Source organism: Ambystoma mexicanum, chromosome 5q, assembly GCF_040938575.1.
Source record: "Ambystoma mexicanum isolate Mex_15411 chromosome 5q, UKY_AmexF1_1, whole genome shotgun sequence".
Taxonomy (NCBI): Eukaryota; Metazoa; Chordata; class Amphibia; order Caudata; family Ambystomatidae; genus Ambystoma; species Ambystoma mexicanum.
This window is the reverse complement of record NC_090933.1, coordinates 676,541,707-676,568,482: the sequence shown is the minus strand read 5'-3', so window position 1 is coordinate 676,568,482 and position 26,776 is coordinate 676,541,707. Positions and strand designations below refer to the sequence as shown.

At 50.8% G+C, this 26,776-nt stretch overlaps 1 protein-coding gene across 1 annotated transcript in view; it reads left to right on the top strand.

Moving 5' to 3' along the window:
- Positions 1–26,776, top strand: part of MYBL1 (MYB proto-oncogene like 1) — an 898,417-nt gene that overhangs the window by 633,576 nt on the left and 238,065 nt on the right. Inside the window, exon 11 of the mRNA XM_069621133.1 lies at positions 9,424–9,566. Within this exon, the coding sequence (XP_069477234.1) occupies positions 9,424–9,566 (143 nt within the window). The remainder of the gene's footprint in view (positions 1–9,423; positions 9,567–26,776) is intronic.

Below are 26,776 nucleotides of genomic sequence, written 5' to 3'. Positions count from 1 at the left end.
TGGTAGCAGTACACATCCCAGGCCAGCTGAATGTCACTGCAGATGCCCTCATCCGACGAGCAATTGTCAGCTACGAGTGGAAACTGAACACGGAGATCCTCTCGGATATTTTTCGCTGTTGGGGCACTCTTTGCAACGTCTACAAACAGGAAGCTTCCCCTGTATGTCTCCAGGAACGGGCTCGGAGCCTCCTCACTGGGGAATGCTCTTGAAATTCCATGGCACAACATGAAGGCGTACGATTTTCCGCCCCTTCCTCTGATCCATCGGGCGCTTTACAAGCTAAGGAACACAGTGAATTGCTTCCTGCTGTTCATAGCCCCTTGGTGGCCAGCCAGGTTTGGGTTTTCAGAGCTTCAGCATCTATCAGTGTGCATGCCGCTCAAGCTTCCGCTGATCCCCAATCTGCTTCATCAGAGCTGTCAGCAGCTGTTGCACCTCTCCACACAATTGTTCAGCTTGTCGCACTGGTGCGTGAGTTCAGATCTTTAGAGCGTTTCAATTTGTCCGCAGATAACACGCGCATCATTCAGGCGGCCAGGAAACCCTCTACAAGATCTCAGTATAGAAGTAAATGGCTACGGTTCTGCCACTGGTGTTTGGCTATGCAGCTGGACTCCAGGGAGGCTACTATCGACATGGTCCTATCTTTTGTCTCACATCGGGCAGAGTCTGGCATTCATGTCTTGTCCTACAGGACTTATTTATCGGCTTTTGCTGCTTGTTTGTCCACTGACCAGTGCTCGTTATCACTGTCTAAACCAGTCATTAAAAGACACTTTGCGGTCCTGATGCATCTTTATCCTCCTGTTCGCAACCTGCATCCAAGGTAGGATTTGAATGTGGTCCTTACGGCCTTGTGTCATAAGCCTTTTGAGCCCTTGGCTACTGTCGATTTTAAGTACCTTTCGTGGAAAGTGTCCTTTTTGATTGCTGTGACTTCGGCAAGGCGTGTAAGTGAGCTTCAGGCCTTGTAGGTATAGCATCCATTCCTTACTTTTCATAAGGATAAGGTTGTCCTGCGGATGAATCCCTCCTTTCTTCCGGAGGTGGTCTCTCATTTTCTTTTGAATCAGTCAATTTCATTGCCTGTCTTCTTTCCAGACCCAGCCTGAGAGGCCGAAAGCGTTCTGCACTGCCTGGACGTTAGAAGAGCCCTTAAGTTCTATCTGGACAGAACATCTGAGCTTAGGAACTCTTCGCAGCTTTTTGTGACCTTCGGAAATACGCAAGGAAAGTCGGCCTCGAAAGCAACCATCTCCCGATGGATCGCTGCCTGTATTTCTGAGGCATATACCACTCAGGGTCTTCGGGTCCCAAAAGGAATTCATGCTCATCTTTTGTGGGGCAAGGCGGCTGCCGTTGCCTTCCAAAACTATGTTCCCTGGGAGGCCATCGCAAAAGCGGCTATGTGGGCCTCCCCATTGGCTTTTTGTAAGCATTACTGTCTAGACCTGAGCTCCAGGGCTGATGCTCAGTTTGGTCAAGCTGTGCTTAGGAACCTGTTTCAGTAAGGAGTTTTCCATCCACCCGTACTTCCTGTGAGGAGTGCTTGGGAATCTCCCATAAGTATGGATGAAAGGGGACGGGACGTAGGAGTATAATAAAGTTACTCACTGTAGTGACTACCTTACTCCTAGTCCATAGTCCCCTTTCCTCTATACGCCCGCACGCCGTCCCCTCTAAAATGATTCCTCTGTTATTGCTTAAAGGTCTTAGACCTGGCGATAGAAAAGGACTGATGGGCGATGCGCTGGGCAGAGCTAAGGAGGGCAGGGTTACGGCTGCGTGCGGTACCCCGCGTAAAAAGAAAGGAAGGACACATTTTTGAAAATGTGATGCTTTTTACAAAGTGCTCCGGTCCCGTCCCACAGGACGGAGGAATGTCCCGTAAGTATGGAGGAAACGGGACTATGGACTAGGAGTAAGGTAGTCACTACGGTGAGTAACTTTATTAAAATTGTCACAGCCTTTCCTTTTCATAAGATGTTTGTGTCGGGATAGCATACCAAAGGCCTCTTGTTACATAAGACATTGGGCCTCATTACACGGTAGGCGGTAGGGACATACCGTTACCGGTAAGGGATTACCGATATCGGTAAATCCCCACCCCAATCACGACCCGGACATACCGCTATTAGCGGCACCGCAAAGTACGGTGGCACTATTAGCGGCAAGTCCGTGAGCGCGCGGCCCCTCAGACCGGAAATAGCGGCATATCGCTAATATCACGGCATCACGAGCCATGCGTACATGGCAATACCGGCATGTACTAGACCCAAAGAACCCTTACCGGCAAGGCGCTAATACCGGCATCGCGAACCACACGTTAAAAGAGCACAGCAGAGTTCCAACCTGCCACAGGTGGACAAAATCAGCACAGGTGGAGGCAATGGAGACTGGCAGCACAAAAGAGCACACCACACCCCTCCCCACACCCATTCCCACACCAAGATGGATGCAATACTAGCAGCATTACATGGGCTAGAGGACATGATTGCTGTGCAGCAGCTACAACAACAGGCAGCACAGAGGAGACGCAGGAGGAGGAGGGCAAGACAGGCGCAGCAAGCACCACCAGTGCACCTAGTGATACCACAGAGGCAGCCACCAATTCCCAGGATCAGAGCCAGTCCAGTCAACCTAACCCCTGAGCAGATACACACCCTGTACCGTCTGGACTGGGATACCATCACCACCATAGTAGACATGATATACAACGACATTGTGAGTCTCATTGACATCCGTACTGCCATCCCCCCTCTACTGAAGGTAGTAACAGTGCTCCACTTCTTGGCCACAGGCACCTACCAGCATACGGTAGGTCAGATGCATGGCATATCACAACCAGTATTCTCACGCACACTGAACCAGGTGCTCAATGCCCTCCTGCAGCACACAAGTCAACACATATACATGCCACGGACTGCCCAGGAGATCTCCAACACCAAAGTAGGCTTCCATACACTGGCAGGCATCCCAAGTTGCATTGGGGCCATCGACTGTACCCATGTAGAACTGGTGGTCCCACATGCCAATGAGGTAGTGTACCGTAACAGAAAGCAATACCACTCCATCAACGTCCAAATGGTATGTGACTCCAATAAGATCATCACACATTGCTGTGCCCGATATCCCGGTTCAACCCATGATGCAATGGTCCTGCGGAACTCGACAATACCACGATACATGGAGCGACATGCTGGACAACGTTCGTGGCTACTTGGTGAGTAGCAGGCCGACCACATGTCAGTGTGATGTGGATTGTGAGTGGGGGGGGGAGATGCATACTCCAACTGGACGTGAATGGGGGGGGGGGAGATGCATACTCCAACTGGGCGTGAATGGGGGGGGGGGAGATGCATACTCCAACTGGGCGTGAATGGGGGGGGGGGAGATGCATACTCCAACTGGGCGTGAATGGGGGGGGGGAGATGCATACTCCAACTGGGCGTGAATGGGGGGGGAGATGCATACTCCAACTGGGCGTGAATGGGGGGGGGGGAGATGCATACTCCAACTGGGCGTGAATGGGGGGGGGGGAGATGCATACTCCAACTGGGCGTGAATGGGGGGGGGAGATGCATACTCCAACTGGGCGTGAATGGGGGGGGGGGGAGATGCATACTCCAACTGGGCGTGAACTTGTGTCATGAGAAGAATGGACATACATATTTGCATCACTGTACAGTGAGGCAGCCCACAATGGACCAGAGACAAAACCACATGCCGGAAGTGAGTGCCACGGCAAACATATCAATCCATTACGCCAAACAGGCCATTCCAAACAACATGCACACCGCACAACACACCATTCCCCCATTACACAAATCAGCAACATGCATATCAAAATCACAACTGAAATGTACGCTGAACTACATCAGAAATGGTCCGCGCACATGAGTGCATACAAATGGATCCCCTGTAGCCATTGTGGTGAGGCACACCCGTACCCCACCACAGAATTGCCATCAAACAGCATGGGGACATCAACTAAGGAATGGCAGTGTACTAGCAGTGTGACACTAACGTTGCCAGGGCCAGGAAACACAAATCACTTGAACTCTGGCGGGACATGGCAATCCCTGCTGTATGCATGCATGGTGCATGTCCACTTGCAAGGACCACCTCACCTTCCCACATTGCAGTTACCCTGATTGCCATGCGTGCTTGGATCAGTGGATGTCGTTGAATATGCAATGTTTGTTTGTGTGACATGTGCACGCTCCACATTATGTAGACACTTACACATACCCATTGTTGCACCCATGCAGGTGATGCAGGTTATCCCCTGAAGAGGTGGCTCCTTACCCCTGTGCGGAACCCACAGAACAGGCACGAAGAGGACTACAATCATGCACACACCCGTACCCGGGTGGTGATCGAGCAGACATTCGGCCTATTGAAGGAACGCTTCCGGTGCCTCAGCAGGTCGGGCGGGGCACTCCTGTACGGGCATGAGAAGGTGGCCAAGATCACCATGGCATGTGTCATGCTTCACAATATGTGTATCAGACGGAATGTGCCAATGCCCCCTGACATAGAACTGCGACCACCGTCTGAGGATGATGACGGGGATGAGGATGGAGGAGAGGGGGCTGCAGGTCATGCAGGTGGCGATGCCCATGAGGGACGTGCTGTGCGGCAGCACCTGATAGACCATTGTTTCTGATGCACATGGATTAGGAGGGTGCAATTGGTGTTCAGCTCAGGGCACGGGGTGTATGGAGGACATAATCACAGTGCACCCTTCAACAATAAAACACACATACACAATTATCAATGTCCAGTCATGTGATTATCCATGCCATTACGTCTGTATTGAGCATTATGACATTCAAACGTGCATGTACCCTCCACCCAAAACACCCTCACCCCCCTCCCCCCACAACTCCCCCAAACACCCTCACCCCCCTCCCCCCACAACTCCCCCAAACACCCTCACCCCCCTCCCCCCACAACTCCCCCAAACACCCTCACCCCCCTTCCCCCACAACTCCACCGAACATGGTGTGCACATCAGTGCTGCATTAGTTCCCAAGTGTCAACAGGGACAGGCTGGCCCTACTTCCCTCCTCCACTACCACCATTGGGGGGTTGTGAGTCTGACCGCCGCAAGGACCGGCTGGACCTGCGCAGGATGGTTGTCTGGTCGGAGCTAGTAGACGAGGGCGTGGCTGGTTGATCTGCTCCCTGTGAGTGACGCATGCTCTCCATCGCCTCAGCAATGCGCGTTAGGACCTGCCTCACAGCGGCCATCTCCTCACATAGGCGCGTCGTGTTGCTGTCCATGGCAGCTTTCATGTCCCTTGACAACACCCGGATCTCCTCCCTGGTCGAGGCAGCCTCGCTCACTTGCCGGGCAACCAGGGCATTGAGCTCCTCCTGGCGCTGGCGTATCAGGCTCATGGTGTCGTCTGCGGCCCTGCCCCTGTTACTCCTCGGCGCAGCTTGCTGCATGTGGCCGACATCAGGTGAGCTCGCCACGGGACTGAATGACCCATCCATTGCATCTCCGGCATGCACCTCATGGATGTTGCCATTGGATGTGTTGCATGGGCTGTGGAGTGGGGACAGCTGGGGGCTGGGTGTACACTGCCCTTCCGGTGTCGGACATGGGTCGTCCACATCACTCATAGGTGCCGTGGCTGCTGCTTCCCCAACGGAGCTATTGGCTGCGGACGGCGTGCCTTCTGGCACTGGCTCCTGAGTGGTGGGGGTGGGTGGTGGGGGTGCTGCCACAGTGTCGGATGGCATTTCGACCCTTGGTGTGGTCGTTGCGTGGGTGGCTTTTGTACGCTGGGCCACTCCAGATATCCCAGTGCCCCTCGATGTACTGGGCCTGGTGCCTGCATCCTTTCCCTTGGCCTGCTTTTTGGGTGGTGGGGCCTGCGTTGCAGCGTCCAGCTCCTCACTGTCAGATTGTGACCCTGTGGGGGAGCAAGACAGGGATAACATCAGTGATGGGTCAACGTGCATCATGCATATGTTGTTGTTGCTGCAGTTCTTTGGATTTGGACATCTACTTTGGGCCTGCAGGTTGTTGGCCAGATGGGTGGGTCATCCGGACATGTGTCAGGGTGACACGTGTGTGAGGTGCTGCATGCATGTGGTTGTGTGGGGATGTGCAGGGCATATATGCAGGGTTGTGTACATGTGTGTGTGATGACCCCATCCATTAGCTGATTCCCAATTCACATTTAGGGGAGGGACTCATGCTTGGCATTGCTGTGTCTTGCGTGGTCACTCACCTCCGTCTGACGTTGTTGCCACACCACACTCCATTCGGCCCACTCCCTCGATGGATTCTATGCCAATGGTGCTGGCACATGTCTCCTCCCACTCCTGCATCTTCATCGGGGATCCACCTCCGCCTCCTGTGCCCATGGCCAGATTCCTGTTGGCCGATAAAATGCTGCGTACACGGAGGCGCAGATCATCCCACCGCTTGCGCACGTCCTTTACGGTGCGGGGGGTGGAGCCCACCGCACTGACTTTCTGCGCCACCTCAGCCCAGATTTCCTTTTTTCTCAGGAGTGCCGGGCGCCGCATGTCGCTAGCGAACACTACCTCTGCATTTGCAGCCAGGGTGTCTGCCAGCATTTTCAATTCCTCGTTTGAGAAGCGTTCTTTGCGCTGGCGCGCATCGGCTTTCTTTAGGGCCTTGGGCATTGTTTGTTCTTCTGGGATGTGGTTTTGCCAGTCGTGGTGTTGCTGCAGGTCCTGAGTGCAGGGGATGGCAATGGATTGTGTTTTTAAAGATGGCCGCCGGGCTCTTTCCCGTTCCGGTGCGATGACGCTATTTCCGGTTCCGGTGTTTTACGGTGACCGCTAATAGCAGTGACCGCTAATAGCAGTGACCGCTAACAGCGGTGGCCGCTAATAGCGTGCAGCATGAGGGCGGAGGTGCTATCAGCACTTTGGTCGGAGCCGGTAAGGTGCTTTTCCGCCATGGCGGTGGGGTCATTTACCGTCATGGCCCTATGCGCGTGTCCGCTAACTCGTAATGTGACGCTATTAGCGGTCTCCTACGATGGCGGACACGCTAATGGCGCCATGACGGTAAATCACATTTTTTAGCGCCTACCGTGTAATGAGGCCCATTGTCAAAAGCGTGAAGCAATTATAAAGTAAATATCTTCTTCCTTCAATATTCCTTATAACAACCAAGTTTTCTACTTGAAAACAAATATTCCCTTCCCGGTTCACTTGCCTGCCAGGAATAGAATCAACTTCATTTACGCTCTTCTTTATAACCACAATGTTTAGAAATATCTGTAACTGTTACTTTCCTGGTTTACTCTCCTGCCAGGAATGGGTTTTAATTTCACACAACTCTCAAAGGTTTTCTCTCTTTGTGGTATTGGGAATGTGGGTTTCAGGTTTCCCCAAACTGATGTCCCAGATGAGGGGAATTGTACCCTATTCGCCCTTTCTCCGCTGCTTTATATGTTCTTGGCTGTTGGCAATACAGGTTCCAAGTTTCCCCAAACTGATGTCCCAGGTAAGGGGAATTGTACCCTGTTCGCTCTTCTCTCTCTTGTCCCTTATGGAGCGCCCCAGCGTTAGCTCTTGTTTCAGGTACTCTCACTGCTTCTTTAGGTGTCTCCGGGTGATGTCACGGGTCTGCAGTGCTTTTCCTCTGCAGTTGGGACCTCGGGTCCCGGTCAGACCCTCTCCGGTCTGCCAACGCTGTTGACAGATTTTCTGTGGTTGCTGCTGCTAACACAGCACTTCCTAGGAGCTCAACAGACTCCTGTGTCGAGTAAGCCGGTCCGCTGAATCTCACCTGCGACTCTCGGGAACGCTTCACTTTCTCTGCTGGGCTTCCCACTGTGCACACTCTGCAGTTTCCTGTTACTACTTCTACTACAACTTCGGACGGGGCCTTCACTTCGGCTTCTGCTGTGCACACTCTGCAGTTTCCCATAACTTCACCTTCTACTGCAACTTCTGCAGCTCTGGCTGCTTTCCTTCTCCTTCTTCGCTCCTTCACTCCCGCTGTCGCTGGGCTTCCCATTTAAATGTCCCACTCAGGTGTTCAGAATTAGAACAACTAGACCGCACATTCTGTTTAGCCTCAACAGTGATCCTCATCAACTCTTGTCTCTTCGGCCTCGTCTCAGTACTAAAGGCATTCTGGGCATTGAGTTCATAACGTTTTTTTATTTTTCCCAAAGTTACTTTGTGTCAAATGATGGTTAGAGGAAACATCAAATGTTACATCAACATTATGTTTAATAACCTTTCTTGGATTAGGATATTTACTCAAGACAAGACTCTTGCAGTTAGGGGTTATCAGAGTCTTTCCCATTTTACATTTGGGGTTTTTACAAGGGAGGGTTTTGTGTAGTGGCAACATGCCATCAGGTATTTGGGCATTATAGGATTTTCATTCTCAGAAAAGGATGAACACTGCATCTCTCCCAAGGGAGTCGCCATTTCTACCGGACAGCCTTCTCCTCCCATGTGATCCTCCCGCATAATACCACCCCCAGGGTCGGGATAAGGTAGCAACTCCCTTCCCCTGGCCACATGGGAGGAGACTTTAGGCTGGGGATTAGTGACGACTGCACAGGATTCATCACACCTACTCTCCGGGATACAGCCACCAACCTCTTGCTGCTTTTACTGTCCTCCTGCTTATTTATTATCACTACCACCTGCCTTTGCTCCTTCTCCTCCTCCACTTTCCAACACCTCTGCCTCCTCTTATGTGCCTCTACCCACCTCCTTCAACTCCACCTCCTTTGCATCTCTAGCCTCTTTGTCTCACCAGCATACACTTTGTAAGCTCATATGTTCTGTGACCGCTCCCATGAGCAAAGGCTGAGAGCCGCGGTCATGAACACAAGTGCTTCTCCCCTGGTCAGAGTCAGGCACCTTAGCTTGTAAAATAACATCCAGTCATTCTAGGATCAAAAGTTTAGTAAAACAAGGACTATATTTCCTGGCATTACTAGGGACAACCACTTTATCAGCATCATTGTATCTTATATCTACGAGTATGTGTGCCATCATGACTACACAGTTGCTCCAGCATAATAGGCTATGGATGGACTGGAGGACCTGTGGGATTCCCCACACACCTCCTCCAAGGCCCATGTCACTTAGTGGGTGGTGGTTTTTGGCCCCATGTAATCTCAGTCCCACCATCTAGAATGCAAGATGGGATGAGACATTATCATACATAACACAAGCTATATCCCTTCTGTATGAGTTTGGCCAAGAAATAGAATTTTACACACCCTTTCTGTGATTCTACTAAGTGCGGTTTTATCTGATACAGACCTAGTTCTGAGTGGAATGCTATCCAGGTTTCATTATGTGATGTACTTGTCGGTCCAATTTTATCTGTAATTCTTAAGGATTTGCATTACATTGCTCACCTGTTGTTTTTTCTTTTTTTCTTGGTTTTGCTAGTTTTTCAATATTTATTCTGGAAATGAGCAACTTAACCTCGAAAATCCATCATTCACATCCACTCCAATATGTGGACAGAAAGTTCTTATTACAACTCCGCTGCACAAAGATATTACACCCACAAATCAAAAGGAAAATGCCGGGTAAGCTATACTAAATTCATAAGGAATCTGTTTGCTTAAAAACCTTTGTTTGTAATTATTGTATTTCTTTCAATTCTACAAAACATTTTTTGGTTTCTATCTTGTTATGGGTGCACAGAAACGCAAGTTGCAAAATACATGATCACCTGGAGTAAGTAATGTCTTTGATACACACAATCGAAATCTATACTTTATTCCTTTGCATTCACCTCAGACCCTTCCCTATTTAAAGTGTCTGTACATTATGCATTAAGCATTATACTTATTTCTTTTTTGCAGGTTTCTCCATTCGTCCCTGACAAAAGCAATTCTGACATTTTCTCTCAATAAATGCTCACATTTACAGTTCTAATGGAGTTATTTTCATCTTCATATTTTTAAACCTGTATCCCAGAGTGCAGGACAACTGCCCTTTCCCTGGGTTTTCAATGGCAGCACCACTTCCATGCTGTTAAGATGGATTTCTGAACTCTGGCCTGGTGGGCAGAGGTACAGAAGGCCAGCCTAGTTTCTTGGAACAGTGTAACCTTCTGCACAAGCCAGACCAATCAAGGTACCATTGGCGGCAGTCAATACTAGGTCTCAGGAGGGGTAGGGTAATCGAAATCCCACAAAGAGCACACACAGTAAACAACACCACAAGTTACTCTAAGTCAGGTGTATATATCAAAAATACATAAACATGTATTAAAGGGCTTTTAAGTAAAAAACAAAGTAATTTTTCAGTAGTATGAACAAAACCAACACAACACTAACTTTGAATCATATATACAGTAACCACTGGCTTAAACGGATATTACAAAGTACAGATCCACATCCTGCAAAAAAAGGGGTCACACAGTGCTAATATCTTTTAGGCAGTCCTTCACAATTCAAACCCTAGCTAAGAGGCAGTCCAATCCCTAAAATGAGTGGAGCCTTGAGCTGAAAGTACATTTGATGCTGGTGCATGCGGTTGTGCGGTTAAGTTCAAAAAGGGGTCTCTTCAAGGGGCTATAGCGACTCAGAAAGGTGGGTGAGGCAGTGAAGAATACGTTCCCACTATTCAAGGACGGTCTCCCCAAGAGGGCAGAACAGGTTCCAAGAATTGGGAATAGCTTGGTAGCACAGGCTACCTCGATAAAGAAGAGTGGCCCTCAGGGAAAATTTGTACGTTAAAGTTTATGGCTGCGCCAGGTGCCACCGGTAAGGGATGCAAGTACTTACCGATCCTCAGCGCATTCTGGACCTAACTTCACCAGTCAAGTCCAGATTGATTGCCGGTTCAAATCCTGCAATTGCGCGGCTCTGTGGCTTTCAGGGGCTGCGTTCTGAATATCGATTCTGTGGCGAGACAATGGTGATTTCTCGGCTCCTGGTGAAGGGATCTGGCCAGTTCCAAAGCAGCGAGTCTGAGGGCACAGTAGCAAGGAACCTACAAAGTTTGTCACCAGAGCTGGGCGACACGCCGACCGTGTATACTCGGGTTCAGGCGTACTCTCCTAATTCCAGACCTTGGAATGATAGGTGTACGAAACTCAGCTGGAGAGTGCCTTATACCCAGAGTTTACAGTCTCCAAAGGCTTAAGTCGAAACTTGAGATGGCGGCAGTTCCAGGGTCCCGTACAAGCTGGACAGTTCCTGGGCGGTCTAGGAACATTTCCGAGCAGCTTGTTTGCAGGCTAAGCAGGAGGTGCAGAGAATAGTTGATCCCACTGTTCCAATGGGTTGAAGCGCCCTTGCAGGCCTTCTGTGACCGATGCAAAACAGGCTCAGACAGGACAACAGCAGGGTTCAACAAACACAAGGGGATGGCCCAATACTCTCAGGTTCTATGGGCTATATATACAATGCAAAACAAAAAGTTAACCCGTAGATGGAGGATGACATACTATACATTTGCTTTTTTTATAAATAACCGCAAATGATTCAATATTATTTTCTTCATACAAAATGTTTTTAATAATAATACATATCTAAAAAACCTGATAATATAACAATTACATCAAATGTAAAAAACAATTGTTACTTTTCACTCAGAAGATCCACAGCATTCATCCCTGCATACCATTCATCTCACTTCACCAAGCACAAAATCTATACATACAACAACTCTTTTGACTTGTTGATTAAGGTCAACACTTCCAGTGTTCAGAACAAATTATTGTTTGATATTTGAGCCCCTTAATACAATCTTTGCATCTGGATAACCGCCTTCATCCTGTTAGGCCGGTATGTTGACACGTGTTTCCGGTTGCATTCTTTTTTTTTATTATTTATTTGTTTTGGCTGTACAAGCCTTTACAAAATTATATAAACCAAGTCAATAACAGCTTCCAAAATATAATCTGTAAAATATACACATTTCTTACATAAAACAACGTATTCTTTTTCTTCTCCAAACCCTGCCTCTTACATTTATAACCTCGAAATATGGATTTCATCAATCTGGTTTCACAAAATGACCATTTTAGATATCTATTTCACAATTTAATAGCACCTGTATGGCTGCCGATAGTAGTGCAGCATTTGTGCCAGAGATTAGTCTTTCCCACAAAAAATCAGATATAATATCTTCTTCTCTGCGCACAAAATTTCGGAATAAATGTAAGCGATGGATCCATGTACCTCCACAGTCCATAAGCAGATGTTTTAGCATTTGTTTGGCAGGGTTTTCGCAGATAGAACACAGTTTTTTTGCTTTTATCCCTTGTTTTCGTCTCTAGATAACCCGATAAACAACTGAGTTTCTTCTCCCCCCTCAGGAAAGCGCTTTGAATGGAGTCCAGTCTGACTGTTTCTATTGTTTCAATCCAATCCAACTGTTCTATCTTTTTTTTTAATGTAAAGAGGGTTTTGAATCAAGATTTCTATATCCAGATCTGTTTTAGTCAATATTTTCATTACTTTGTCCCCAAGAAAGTTCAAAAGGGGCGATTTGCCCTGTAATTTGAGCCCCCAGGTCTTCATACAAGGTGGGTTTTTTTCCCATCACTATATCTCGAAACAGGGAAATCAATTTCCAATCTGCCATGATCTTCAATGACTTTAAGCCCAACTCAAACCTCAAGCATTTTATAGGGGTACAGTTTGGAAGACCCAAGGCTTTTTTCCAAAGATGAACTTCAAATAGTTCCCAGTTAGTTGCCCAAAGACCTGGTTTAGCTTCCAGTCCATAGAGTTACACTGGTACTATTTTTGCTAAGTAGTATTTTACCAATGGGTGGATTGAAAATGTACAAAATGTGTGGTTCAATTTAACCATTTGAGAGCAGGCTTGGATTGTCTTATCCATGACATCAGAGTGTATTTTATATTGGGCTGGATAGGCATATATATTATAGCCCAAATATTTTATCGCTTATAGACCTCTGATGCATCGGCCTCCCAATTTCCAGCTCTTATATTTATTCTTTGTCATTGGGTGTTTAAAGATTAAGATATTTGACTTACTAGAATTAATTGTTAGTCTGTTTATTTCCACATACTCATTGAGTCTTGTTAGCAGACGTTGTAGACCAATTGCTGTTCTATCAAGGAGTACTATGTCATCTGCGTAGGCCAACCAACATATCTTTCTCCCATTTAAGGTCAGGCTAGCCAACGCAGATGACTCTAGAAACAACCCCATGTCTGCCAAAAACAGGTTAAAGAAAAGAGGTGCTCCTAGACACCCTTGTCTAACCCCTCTATTCACCTCTACAAATTTGGACAAATGACCCATTTTGTCTAATCGAACTCTTAGATTTGTAGCTTTATGCAGTTCTACCAAAATTGATATGAATGATTCTGGCTTTCCCCACTTCCGCAGTTTTTGCCAAAGTAGTGCTTGTTCTACCTGATCAAATGCGCTAGATAAGTCTATCCATGCTCCATACAATGGAAGAGAGTTTTTGTTCCCTGTTTGTTCACTCAAGATGTTCAAAATTAATCAATTTACCAATGTCGAATGACCCTTCCGAAATCCAGTCTGATACCGTGATAGGATTTCATGCTCTTCTACCCATGGCAGAATGTGATTTAATAAGAGTCTCATGAATATTTTGCTTTCAATATCTAGCAATGCTATTGGCCTATAGTTTGTAGCCACTTGACAATCACCTTTTTTAAAAATTGGTATTACCAATGCCGTTTTCCAAGAGATCGGAAATACCCGTTTTTGGATGATTCCCATGTAGAGACAAGATAGTAAAAGTTTTGGTTCTCCTTTCAATGTCTGATAAGTCAGACCATTTAATCCTGAGGCCTTGGAAGTTGAGGAATTAATTATGATTTCATAAATTTCTTCTTCTTTGATGTGAAGTTTCCAAGGCATATCTGGATTAGTCATAAAGAGACAGTTGCTTTGACTTTTATAGGTCTCTGTAAAATGATCAACCCAATCTTTCTCAGAGACTTTCGGGTTGCATTCACTGGACTTCAGTAGGTCCACTAGGTACACCAACCCTCTTCAGGACAAACAACAGGAGGGACATTAACATCCCATTTGATCTAGCAGGGTGGATCAAGTTGCCTACAACAACATGAATAAAAGACTTTAAATATACATGCTTGGAAATATGTCATCCTCTTTATTTCATCCCGTACTATTATTGTAAAAAGAAATGTCTACGTATAGTACATAGTGTTGCATCCATGTCCGTCATTATCATTAAAGGACTGAAAAAACAACTTTCGAGTGGATTAATCCTGACCATATCCTATTTGGAATTCCTTATTTATAGGAACTACCATATAGAGACACCGTCCATATTTAACGGTATAATATATTTATTGTACCCCAATCATTCGTAAAACATTTATTTTTCTATTGATCAAGCAAATACACTTACTCAAATCACAGGGAACGGATATTCCCTCGACGTCCTTCCGATATTAATTATGGAATTCTCGCTTGCATAGGTTCAGCTCTTATATTGGCTAATCAGTACACTCTGGCTTGTACCTGAACATATACCAAAAAACATTCCTTAGTTCGAATCATTATTAACTCCTTCCAGCGGGTCAGGATACTCGGCTCCATTACCAAGTTTGGTGTGAACTCAGAAGATCGACCTGGAATGGTTGTAAGGTGCCTTCTCTTATCCAAAATCTCCTTTGCGCCAAAACGAAGAGAAGCCATAAGAGATCGGCTCACATTCAGCCATCCCAGATGTGGACCAATCACAGACCACGTTGGTCCCAGTCATCCCAGCACACCAGGCATCCTGGCACCCAGGATGTGTATTGGAACTAGACAGCTCCAGCCCACATCCTAGGTGCACACACACAGCATGCAGAAGCCTGTGAAAGCTATGGTTTGCACCAGGATCTGCATGACCAAATAAGGAATTTCTCAGGTCGGCTCGACATGGGGAAGGCAAAGGGACAAGATGGCCAAAAGACAGAACAAAGCAAATAGCAACAAAGTGAAAGACTAAGGGAAACAAAGTCTCCCAGTACTGACAGTCTGAAGGCCATGTCAGTTTCCCCATAGCAAAATGACCAAAAGCCCTGTCGAGGACAGCAGAAGGCTGGGCTCCACTGGTAAAAGTCAGGCAAGGATGGTCAGACAACAGCAACAAGTTGGGAGGTTCACAACTGGAGGGAGAATTACCCATGAATTGAAATCTTTCCTAACACATGCCCTTCCATTCCTTTTTGTGCAGAGTTGATTGACAAACCATAAATAATGGTATGCATCTGTTATGGCAGTCTTTAGAGTTGTTCTTGCTCTGACTAGTTAATTTCCCTGCATTTTAACTTAAAATGGGCAGAATGGCTTCGGAATTCAAGCATGTCAGTTAAAGAGCTGATCCACAATTTGGCCAGGCCATGCTGGAATGCATTTTTGGCTACTTTTGAATGCCAGTGAGTGGATGGCTCCCTCTTTTTTGAATTCCTGGATAGTCTGGCCTACCGGTCTGGAGGTAAGCGTGACTATAAGTATGACAGCATATTATTTTATCTGCAGATTTAATTTTTCCTTTTAAATACTTACTCCACCAGTCTGGGATCTTGGAAAACATGTTTTTACATTCTTTTTGTGCCATATGGTGCCATTTAGACAGCAGGCCACCACCCAGGCTTCTTGTGACTCCATCTGAAGGTGTCAGCAGCCTACAATTTAGGTGGCGCATTCTGCCAAGCCCAAAGGTTCACTTTCTTGAGATTCCAGGTCTGGGAGATTGGAACACTAATGGGGGCTATTGGACTTTTTGTTATTCACATTGTTTTGTATCAGAATGAGCGATAGGCCTTTGGGCTTTGATCGATTTGCCAAATGCTCATGAATGATGTACAGGACCGCTTTATGCTGTGTTTCGGTTCTATCTTGACACTAAGTATCTTGTGGCAGCTTAAGCTCCATGATTAAGCACTGAAGCGAATGGAAGATATACATGGCTTGCTCTAAAATGTCTTGCCTGTACTGTGGCAGGTCAGAACATGTACACGGACTCTGATTTGCCATCTCAGTTTTAATTTATTAAATAAAAAGTGCAAAACTCCTAACGTTCCCTCTACTAAGGGTGTTCCTTACCTAAGCAAACTAACTAGGGTGCTCCTCAGTCGTCACTGATAGTCCAAATCAAGATCAGCCTACTGTCCAAAAACTACTTTTATCAAGTCCTGCAATTCTGACACTGGATATTTACAAGTTGCAAGTATCCTTTCTCTTTGACTACGCCTGCTCTCCTTTTTATACTCTTCTTGTCTTATCCCTTGGTTCTTTATTCTTTTCTCTCCATTCAGATTCAAAGGTTTAGTTCTCCAGCATGGGGTCTGGCATGGATTCACATGCTCATGAATATTCCCTGTCGTCAGGCTGGGAATCCTCGGTAAAGAAAAAACCAGTATCAGTTTCGTTTCTGATCTGTCTTTCGTAGTAATAACCAATCACTGATCTCTGCGTCATACTGACCACAGCCAATGACTGCCCTCTACCCAAGCCCCGCCTCTGGCAGCCATCTTCAGATTTTTACCGCACGTTCATGTGTTGGGATCCTCGTGCTATTGCTCTCGAGCGTTAGTGCTATTTTTTTCACGTTTTTCTCAAAAACTTCGTTTTTTCGGTCAAAAGAGCCTCAAGCTCCACCGACTCTCCATCCGATCAACGGGGACCTGTGTCGGATTCGTCTGCGCCCCTCAAGGGTGAAGATTTCGTCGAGCTACGCTTTTGGAGGACTCCAGAAGTTTCTCAGGCCCGGTCATGGCCCAGGAGAAGGGAAGCTTGACGCCCGGAAAGCTGTTCAGGGTCTGCCCTGGATGCCAGCTGCAGAACATCTTCAAGGAGGACGAACACTCTTTTTGTCTTTACTGCCTACATGAGGACAAGACGCACGTGGAGAAGGACTGTACGTTTTGCGGCAACATGTCGGAGCGGACCATGAAGGACCGCCATCAACGTCTCGCCAACTGGCTAGAAGGGAAGAGCCCGTCCGGCGAGAAGAAGAGGAAGAAATCCGAGCGGTCTTCTAAGACCTTTGAGGACGCCCCGGCGACGGGGGTCCAACATAAGGCGAAGCACCGCGAGTCCGCTGGCACCGGGAGCGCCGAACGGTCGGGCTCTACGGGCGCCAGGCAGGGCGCACCCTCCCCGGCACCATCAACCACGAGCCAACGCTCTGGGTCGGGTAAGAGGAAGGCCCAGCACCCGGCGAAGCTCCTGGAGAGGCCCCGGTCGAGCTCGAAGGCGGAGGGGGAGCGAGGCAGTGTCCCCCCCTCAAGGATAAGGCGGTGAGCGCACCTAAGGTGGTGAAGGCCTTAATCCATCCGGCCAAGCCCTCTATCGAAACTGTCGCGGCGGCCCTGGCTCAGCCTGTGGAGGCTACACCAGTGGTGGCGACCTCGGGGCTCAGAGTCTCCCTGCCACCTCGGAGGGAGTCCTCTTTTGTGCCCATCGATAGGACCCCCGTGAAATCCCCCGAGGGGAAGAAAAAGGGGGGGCAGGGCGTCGTCGTAGATTCGGCTTAAACCTCGGAGGAGGAGCTAGTCGAGGTCTTAAGCCACGGCCTCGGCGTGGAAGAAGACCGGCCCGTCGGGATGGATCCCGACGCAGGTGACGACGACATCGTCGAGGGTACCGACGGGGCCCCTGATCGCCCGTCGGATTCTCCTCTGCCAGCGCCGCAAGACAACTTGGCGGCCATTTTGTTGGCTATACAGTCCTTATGCTCAGAGATAAGGACGAGACTACCGTTGCCGACGGAGGAACCTCTCCCGTCGGGGGAACCAGAACCGGGACCTTCTGGTGTTCCCCCTACCAAGAAAAGAAGGATCCACCCTCCACCTCCTTTTCAGCCGTCGCGCCCCGTCCAGCCCTCCTCCCCGTCCACCCGAGGGGATGATACAGGGACTGACACGGCAGCGACGGGTACGGACGACGAGGTATACGACGAGGATGTACCGTCGTCGCCTCCCACCAGGGCTTCTCCGCCCGACGAGTTTGTTTTGTTCCACTCCATGATCACCAGGGCATCCGAGCTTTTCCAACTCTGCCCTGAGGAGAAGAAGAAGGAAGGTTTCCTTTATCAGCGGCGCGAGGCCAAGAGGAAGACGGTCCTCGCAGTGCCTCTATTGGACGACATTTGGGATGAGGGCCTCACCCTCCTCAAGAACCCTTCCACGACGCCAGCTAGAAGAGACCGGTACGAGAAGAAGTACCGGGTCCCGGACACGGCCCCCCTGTGCCTCCAGGCGCAGCCTACCCCGGACTCCGTCGTCTCCGCGGCGGCCAGGAAGAAAGCGGGGGGGGTGCGGCCTCCACATCGACTTCCCCACCGGACGGCAAGGGAAAGAAATTGGACGCTATGGGACGCAGAGTCATCTCGTCTGCAGCGATGACGATTAAAGCGGCCAACGCCTTGGCTAACGTGGCCCGCTACGACAGGGAGCTCTGGTACAAACTGGCTCCCCTGCTGGACTTCCTGCCGGACGACAAGAGGGCAGAGGCCCTGGAGATCCTGCAGGAAGGTGAGGTGGCTTCGGACCACGCCATTACCGTTGCGACGGACATCGCCGACACTGGGTTCCGCCAGTTGGGCAACGGCGTTTGCCTTAGGCGGCGTGGATGGCTCAAGGCTACGGACTTCCGTCAAGACGTTCAGACCAGAGTCCTGGACATGCCCTTCGATGGGAACAACCTGTTTGGGAAAACAGTGGACGATTCCCTTCAGGCCATTAAAGCGGACACTGAGACGGCCCGGGCCCTTGGAGTTCTGCAACAACGACGGACGCCCTTTCGGAGCAGCGGAGGCAAGGGCGCCTCCAAAGGTTCCGGCGGCGGTTTCTCCACCTACCGTCAAGCGGCCCGCTCGTCGTCTCAGGAGGCCTACAGAGGACGAGGCAAGTCTGGCGGACCCCGCCGTCGTCGCCAAGGAGGTCAAGGCGGCAAAGCCTCGTCGAAGCAGGATTGAACCGGCCGTGGGGTCGGGCCCCCACCGAAGCACACCGGTGGGAGGCCGGCTGGCGAGCTTCGTCAGCGTGTGGGAGTCCATCTCCACCGACCGTTGGGTGCTGGACGCCTTGGCCCGGGGCCACGCGCTCGAGTTTCAAAGAAGGTGTCTGCGCGGCCCCCCCCCAGTGGCCAGGAAAGAACTTCACGTCCCTCAACTTCTCCTGGAGGTAAAGGCGATGCTCAGGAAGGGCGCCATCGAACTCGTCCCAAAGAGGCTTCGGGGCTCCGGAGTTTACTCGAGATACTTCCTCGTGAAGAAGAAGACGGGGGGATGGCGCCCCATCCTGGACCTGCGACGTCTGAACAAGTTCATCAAGGCGCAGAAGTTCCGGATGGTCACCCTCCATCACGTCCGGGGTCAGCTGGAGGAAGGAGACTTCCTGTCGTCGTTGGATTAGGAGGATGCCTACTTCCATATTCCCATCCTAAAGGGGCACCGAAAATTCCTCAGGTTTGTGGTCCAAGGGCGTCATTACCAGTTCAAAGCCCTCCCCTTCGGACTACGGTCGGCACCCAGGGTATTCACCAAGTGCCTCGCACCGGTGGCGGCGCAGCTGCGCCGCGAGGGGGTCCACGTCTACCCCTACCTGGACGACTGGCTCATCCGAGCCAAGACGAGGGAGCTCGCCGTGGTTCACACGGCAAGGACCGTCCAACTTCTCACGGACCTGGGATTCTCCATGAACTACGCCAAATCCCACCTGGTACCCGCGCAAGACGCTCTGTTTCTGGGAGCGAGGCTCAACACAGTGTCCCTTCTGACCTCCCCGTCGGAGGAGAGGACCAGGACCATCCTGGGCAAGGTGCAGAGGATGTTGGTGGCCGACGCGGCCAGGGTGAGGTCCATCAAGTCCCTCCTCGGAATGATGTCTTCCTGCATCTACCTCATTCCCATGTGCAGGCTCCGGATGCGCCCGTTGCAGGAGTTCCTGGACGCGCGCTGGATCCAAACGACGGGCAGCTTCGAGGAGTTTCCGACGAGCGATCCGGTGGTGGGGCACCCGCGCACATCTGACGGCGGGCATGGACTTCCAGACCCCAGCCCACCAGGAGACAGTGACCACGGATGCCTCTCTGGAAGGGTGGGGAGCGCACACCGAAAATCTGCACGCAAGAGGCCTTTGGCTCCCGACGGAGAAATCCCTACATATCAACGTCCTGGAGCTCCGTGCAGTGTTTTGGGCCCTCAGGTCCTTCCTTCCGTCCCTCAAGGGCAAGGTGGTGAGGATCTTCACCGACAACACCACCACCATGTTTTACATCAGGAAACAGGGCGGAACCAGGTCCCCAGCACTGTCCAAGGAGGCGCAGGACCTGTGGCATTGGGCCGTCGCCCAAAGGATATTTCTGGTGCCGTTTCATCTGGCAGGGATAAAAAACACCATCGCCGACTCACTCAGCAGGGAGCTGCGCTCGTGCCACGAGTGGGAGCTACGGCAGGATCTAGTGGATCGCCTCTTCCGACGGTGGGGCACACCCCAGATCGACCTGTTCGCGACGGCGACGAACTCCAAGTGCCGGAGGTTCGCCAGCAGGTTTCCCCAGGCGAGGAGCATGGGCGATGCTTTCTCGTTCCCCTGGGAGGGCCTGTTCCTCTACGCGTTACCTCCATTTCCACTGCTAATCCGGCTCGTCAACCAGCTCAAGAGGTCACGGTGCAGGATGATCCTCGTCGCACCTGCGTGGCCGAGGCAGATATGGTTCCCGGACCTTCTGGACTTGTCAGCGTCCCCGCCAATCAAGCTGCCGGTGGACGCGGATCTACTCTCCAGGGGAGGAGGCGCCATCCTCCACCACGACCCGAAATCGCTGAACTTGCAGGCCTGGCTCCTTCAGCGCTAGAGTTTGGAGGATACGACATACCGGCCGATTGCAGAGAGGTTCTTGCAAAGGCCAGGGCGTCCTCGACTCTTAAATGCTACGGACACAAATGGAAGAGGTTCTCAGTCTGGTGCCACGCACAGAAGATTAACCCTCTACGGATTACGGCTCCCCAAGTACTGCCGTACCTGCTGACGCTGGCCAAAGCTGGACTGGCACACGCTTCCATCAAGATTCATCTTGCTGCGATCTCCCGATACACCAGAACCACGGGGCGGACGTCCTTGTGGTCTCATCGTCTGGTGAAAGAGTTCATGAAGGGACTGTTCAGATCGTTCCCGCCGGTGAAGGCTCCGGCCCCGGCGTGGGAGCTCAACGTGGTGCTGACCAAGCTCATGGGACCTCCGTTCGAGCCTCTGCACTCGGCTCCGTTGAAATTTCTGTCGTGGAAAACAGCGTTTCTTGTGGCCATCACCTCCGCACGACGAGTGGGAGAGATCCAGGCCCTTTCCTGCAAGGCCCCATACTTGACTTTTCACAACACGAGGGTAGTGCTCAGGACGCACCCCTCCTTCATGCCCAAGGTACCGTCGGACTTCCATCTCAACGAACCCTTGGTGTTGCCTGTGTTCTTCCCGTCGCCTTCGTCGCCGGCTGAGAGGACTTTGCACTCGCTGGATGTGGCTAGAGCGCTGAAGTTCTACGTAGACCGCACGAAGTGTTTTCGGAAGACGTCACAACTCTTTGTGAACTTTGGACCTGTCAATCAGGGGAAGGCTCTCTCGAAGGCTTCCATTTCCAGATGGCTCTCCGGCTGTATCATGTACTGTCACCGGTTGGCAAACCGACCGCTGCCTGGCCGTCCGAGAGCCCATTCCACCAGAGCGATCGCAGCTACCACGGCGTTCCTATCTGGTGTGCCCCTGCTGGACATATGCAGGGCTGCTACGTGGAGGTCGACGCACACCTTCACGAAATTCTACTGCGTCGACCGGGATTCCAGGGAGGAGTCCAGGGTCGGCCAAGCAGTGCTGCGCAACCTGTTCGCCTGAGGTGAGCCTGGTGAGGAGGTAAGATGCTTAATGTTGAGTTTGATGTAATGCTTAATGTTGAGCCTTTGCCACCTCCCGTGGTTGTGCATGTGTGTACTGCTATGTATTCTTTATTCATGAGCATGTGAATCCATGCCAGACCCCATGCTGGAGAAGGAACAAGTTACTTACCTGTAACTGTTGTTCTCCAGCATGGGTCTGGCATGGATTCACATGCAAACCCTCCCGCCTACCCCTCTGCGGTTCTTCACTTGGTCATACTGCCACTTCACGTGCTTCCAAATCTGAAGATGGCTGCCAGAGGCGGGGCTTGGGTAGAGGGCAGTCATTGGCTGTGGTCAGTATGACGCAGAGATCAGTGATTGGTTATTACTATGAAAGACAGATCAGAAACGAAACTGATACTGGTTTTTTCTTTACCGAGGATTCCCAGCCTGACGACGGGGAATATTCATGAGCATGTGAATCCATGCCAGACCCATGCTGGAGAACAACAGTTACAGGTAAGTAACTTGTTCCTTTTATTCAATGTCCACCCTTTTTTTTGGGCTGGACGAGTATGAGCGTTCCAGTAATGATCCTTACTCTCTTCACACACTCCTGAAACTGTATTTTGACTGAGACGAGTATGAGTATCCCAGTAATGACTCTTGTTCGTCTCACACACTCCCGATGTCTCAATGCCTTATTTTGACTGGGACACGTATGAATCTTCCAATTATCATCTTCAGTCCTCCTCCCGGGTCTCCCGCTTTCGCCGTTACCCGAGCTCGTCTGGGATAACGTCACCAGCTGGTACGACAGTGTTGCATCCTCTGAATCACTTGTCAGGCAGGCTCTTCGGTTTTTCTGTAGTTTCCCAATAAGGGCTCTCTCTAGTTTCTTCCTGATGAAAGTGGTGTTGGCATAGAGACCGACGAGTCCACCACAGCGTGGTCACACCACCACTTATTCCTCGTTCAAAGTAGGGACGCCTTGTTTCCCTCTCAATACTCTGCTTCTCCTCCTCAATGCCAGGCGTCACCTGCTGTACCTTGGTTTCCTATCCGCATCGGACGCTGCATGTTCAATCTTCCTTCTGTCTACCATTCCGAGCCAGTTTTAAACTCACGGGAGATCTCTCTCTAGGTCTGGTCTCCACCTCCTCTTTTTATTACTCTGCCATGGGACTTCCATAGCGCAGCATTGAAGTCCTTCCTTTCTGTTTTATTTGTGATCATACTCATACGTCCTCTCCCCTTTCCTCCATCCTTGTGGGTGTCCCCAACATGGGGACGGTATCGGAACCTTTGGCAGCGAAAAATTTAGCTTCCCCTTTAACTTTAGTAGAGCGTGTGGCCTTAGGTGTGGGAATGCCCTGCCAAGGCCCCGCCCTCTGGCGCATCACCCCAGTCCCATTTTCCACACGGACGGTGTCGGACATGGCAGCCAGCGCAGATACTTTTTTAGCTTTCTGCTTGCTCCCCTTCTTTTTCAATTCCTTTTTCACTTCCCTTCGGTGCCTCACCTCTCCCGGTGCATGTCGACCGTAGGAGGATTCACAAGCTGTGCCTAATGCGACTGTTCGTACCCGGCCTCGACTCCCATGCACTCTGTCTTGAGTGCTTGGGGCCCGACCACCGTTGGGACTCATGTTTGGCCTGCAGCGCTCCCGGTCACAGGGCATTAAAGCATTGTTTGTCGAGGTGGAGGGAGATCTTGCACACTTCTCTGCCACACCATGAGGATTTCATCTCCAGGACCTCTCGTCAACACAAGGTAAGCCCTCTGTTCAGCACAGCTCCACAGCGTAGCAACTCCTTCCCCAGGGTGCCCACAGATCTTGGTTCCTCAGAGGGCTGCCGGAACCTGAAATCCAAGACGACCAGCTCTCAAGCCGAGGGGCCCGGGGGCTCTTCCGGGTGGTCTGGCGACAGACCTAAGGCCTCCCAGGCTAACGGCTCCCAAGTTACGGGGCTCAGGGGCCCCTACCAGGCTTTCCTCGGAATGACGATCAGGCTCATCCTCTTCTTCTACCCCGGGGGTTAAGGGATCGTCGAGTGCCACCTCCAAGAGTCTGTCCTCGGCTAGATCCAGCATGGCTACAGGAACAGGTCCCGAGGGCTCCCAGCCTACCGGAGCGCACTCTGAGGCTGTATCCGGGCTTTACAACTACCAACCGGCCGGCTGAGGGTTCAGCGCCTACCAGAGGGATCTCTGAGGTTGACGCTTCTGCTTCCGGTGCAAGACCCAAGCTGTATCCTCTCATGCGAGACCCTCCTATGGTTCAGGCCCCACAGTTGTTCTAACCCCCCACCTCCTCCTGTACCACCAACGCCTTCCCCTCAACAGCAGTTGGACCTGTTTTTGCGGCTCCAGAACCACGGCCCGGATTTCCCTCGGTCAGTAATAAAAGGGGGATGTGGGGGATGATGATGACGCCCAGGACGATAAACCCTCGGCATCGGTTAAGGCCTTTCATGACCGCCTTCAGAGCCTGTTGGAATTTCTGAGGGTCCCTCTTCCCGAGGAAGCACCCCAGGAGTCGGGAGTGCTAGCAGAGGTCTTGGGCAAACCCACCATGTTCCAGTCTCGCATTCCCCTCCAGAAGGATGTCCTGCAAATGGAGCAGAAGGTCTGGGAGAAGCCCAGCGCCAACGCCTAGATGAACAAGATGTTGGGCAGCAGGTTTAGACTGACAGTCGGTGAGCCAATCCTCCTGGCCTCCATCCGCAGCCCCATTCCTCTGTTGTGGCTGCGTCCTCGTATTCTAAACCATCGTCTTCCTCCATGGGAGCCACCTCCAGTTTCCTCTCCATGGAGGACAAGTCCTTGAGTTCTTGTAAAAGCGCTCTTACTCCATCTCAGGACTGCATATACGGCAGATCAACGCGGATGCCCTCTTGGCTGCGGCTAACCAGAAGCTGTGGCGGGAGCTCTAAGAATTTCTGCCAACCTCCCTTCGGACAAGCAAGCCTCCTTAAAGGCCGGTCTGGTGGATACCCGCACCATTGCGCAGAACCTCATGGAATCCTCGTTCGCCCACATCGACACAGCCAGCAGAGGGCTGTGCCTTGGGCTCGAGATGAGAAGGACGGCGTGGATGCACGCCCCAAAGTTTTCAATCAAAGGTTTTCATCTGATGTGCAGGAGCGAATCCTGGATCTTCCCTTTGAGGCTGTAGACCTTTTTTAGTCTCCAACTGTTGACGAAATAACAAAGAAGAAAACCTGCACTCGAACCGCCAAGACCTTGGCTATCCTAACAAAACCAGGTCAGAAATCCTTCCCTCAATCCCAGGGTACGACCCGAGTTCAAACATTGCGCTTTCTCCAGCTTCAAGGGGTTCCGAGACCGCAGTGCACGGAGGCCTGACAGGTCGCCCAGCGACAACAGGAGGAAGCAGCCACGGACCTTGTCGGGTTTTTCCACTCCCTCTCCTCTGCCCCTGCTTTTGATACCAAGAAGCTTGCCTGTGGGGGCTGTTTGGCCCTGTTCCAGGACACCTGGTAGCATCTTTTCAGCAACCCCTGAATCCTATCCGTAGTCTCCATGGGCTTCAGTCTTCCTCTTCCTTTGGTTCTACCATCCTCTCCTCTGTTAGATCGGGCTCCTGGTTCATTTACAGGAGGTCCTTTTGCTCTTCGAGATGCATGTGTTAGAACTGGTTCCTCTTGTACACAGGGGCTTAGGTTACTAATCCAGGATTTTTGCGGTACCCAAGAACAACCAGTCTGGTAGTCTTGGACCTGTCATTTCTAAATCTGTCTTTACTGCTGCAACGCTTTAAGATGATTACTTGCACACACATAGCCGAGTCTCTGGATGCAGGGACTGGATCTGTTCCCTAGACCTCAAGGATGCGTACCTGCATGTACTCATATATCAACTGCATCAGAGGTTTCTGTGGTTCACTATTTTACCACTTCCAGTACAAGGTGCTGCCCTTCGGCCTGAAGTTGGCCCCTCGTGTCTTCACGAAGGTGATGAAAGCGGTGGCGGGCCTTCTCTGCTTGGAGGGCCATCATCTATACCTTTATTTGGATGACTGTTTGGTGAAGGCGGGGTAACCCGAAGGGGTGGTGCACTCCTGCCAGAGATTGGCGGATACCCTTCATCAGCTGGGTTTTTCCCTCAACAGGAGAAAATCGCAGTTATGCCTGTGTCTGGAACTGGTCTTCCTAGGAGAGTGTTAGAACACTACCATTCAGCATGTGTTCCCCACGCCCGAGAGGCTTATGTCCCTCTGCAAGGCAGTGGGACACTTTCTGGCCAACTCGACCACCTCGGCGTGGTGGTTCCAGCACATTCTGGGCCTGATGGCCTCCTGCGTGCTCACTGTACAGCACGCCCACCTCAAGATGAGGCGCCTCCAGCTCCACCTGGTGGTCAATTGGGATCATGCGATGGGGTCTCAGTCGGGCAGGATCCCAATACCACCACTCCTACTGCCCGATCTTTGCTGGTGACTGATGGAGGACAATTTCTTAGTGAGAAGCCCCTTCCCCGACCGGAGCCTACCCTGGTGGTGATGACGGACTCCTCTCTTTTGGGCTTGGGGGGCTACTCTGGAGTGCTATGTGATTCATGGAGCGTGATCCAGGATGGAAGCCCTCCTGTATATCAATCTGCTCGAGGTCAGGGCAGTGGGCATGGCCCTCAAGGCATGTTTGCCCCTAATCAGAGACAGGTTGGTTTGGGTCTGGACGGCCAATTCTACTACTATGGCACCTGTTCCCCCCCCTCCCCTCTCCACTGCATGGTGGCTGTTTCGATCTGGGAATGGGCCCTGACAGAGGGGATTTGTAGTCTGCCTCCCGGGGGACAGCAATGCAAAAGAGGACCAGTTGAGTAGCTTGGGGGTCCAACACCTACGAGTGGAAGTTGCACATTGACTCCTTGTTGCCCCTGTTCCAGCGTTGGGGGTTTACGGACCTGGATTT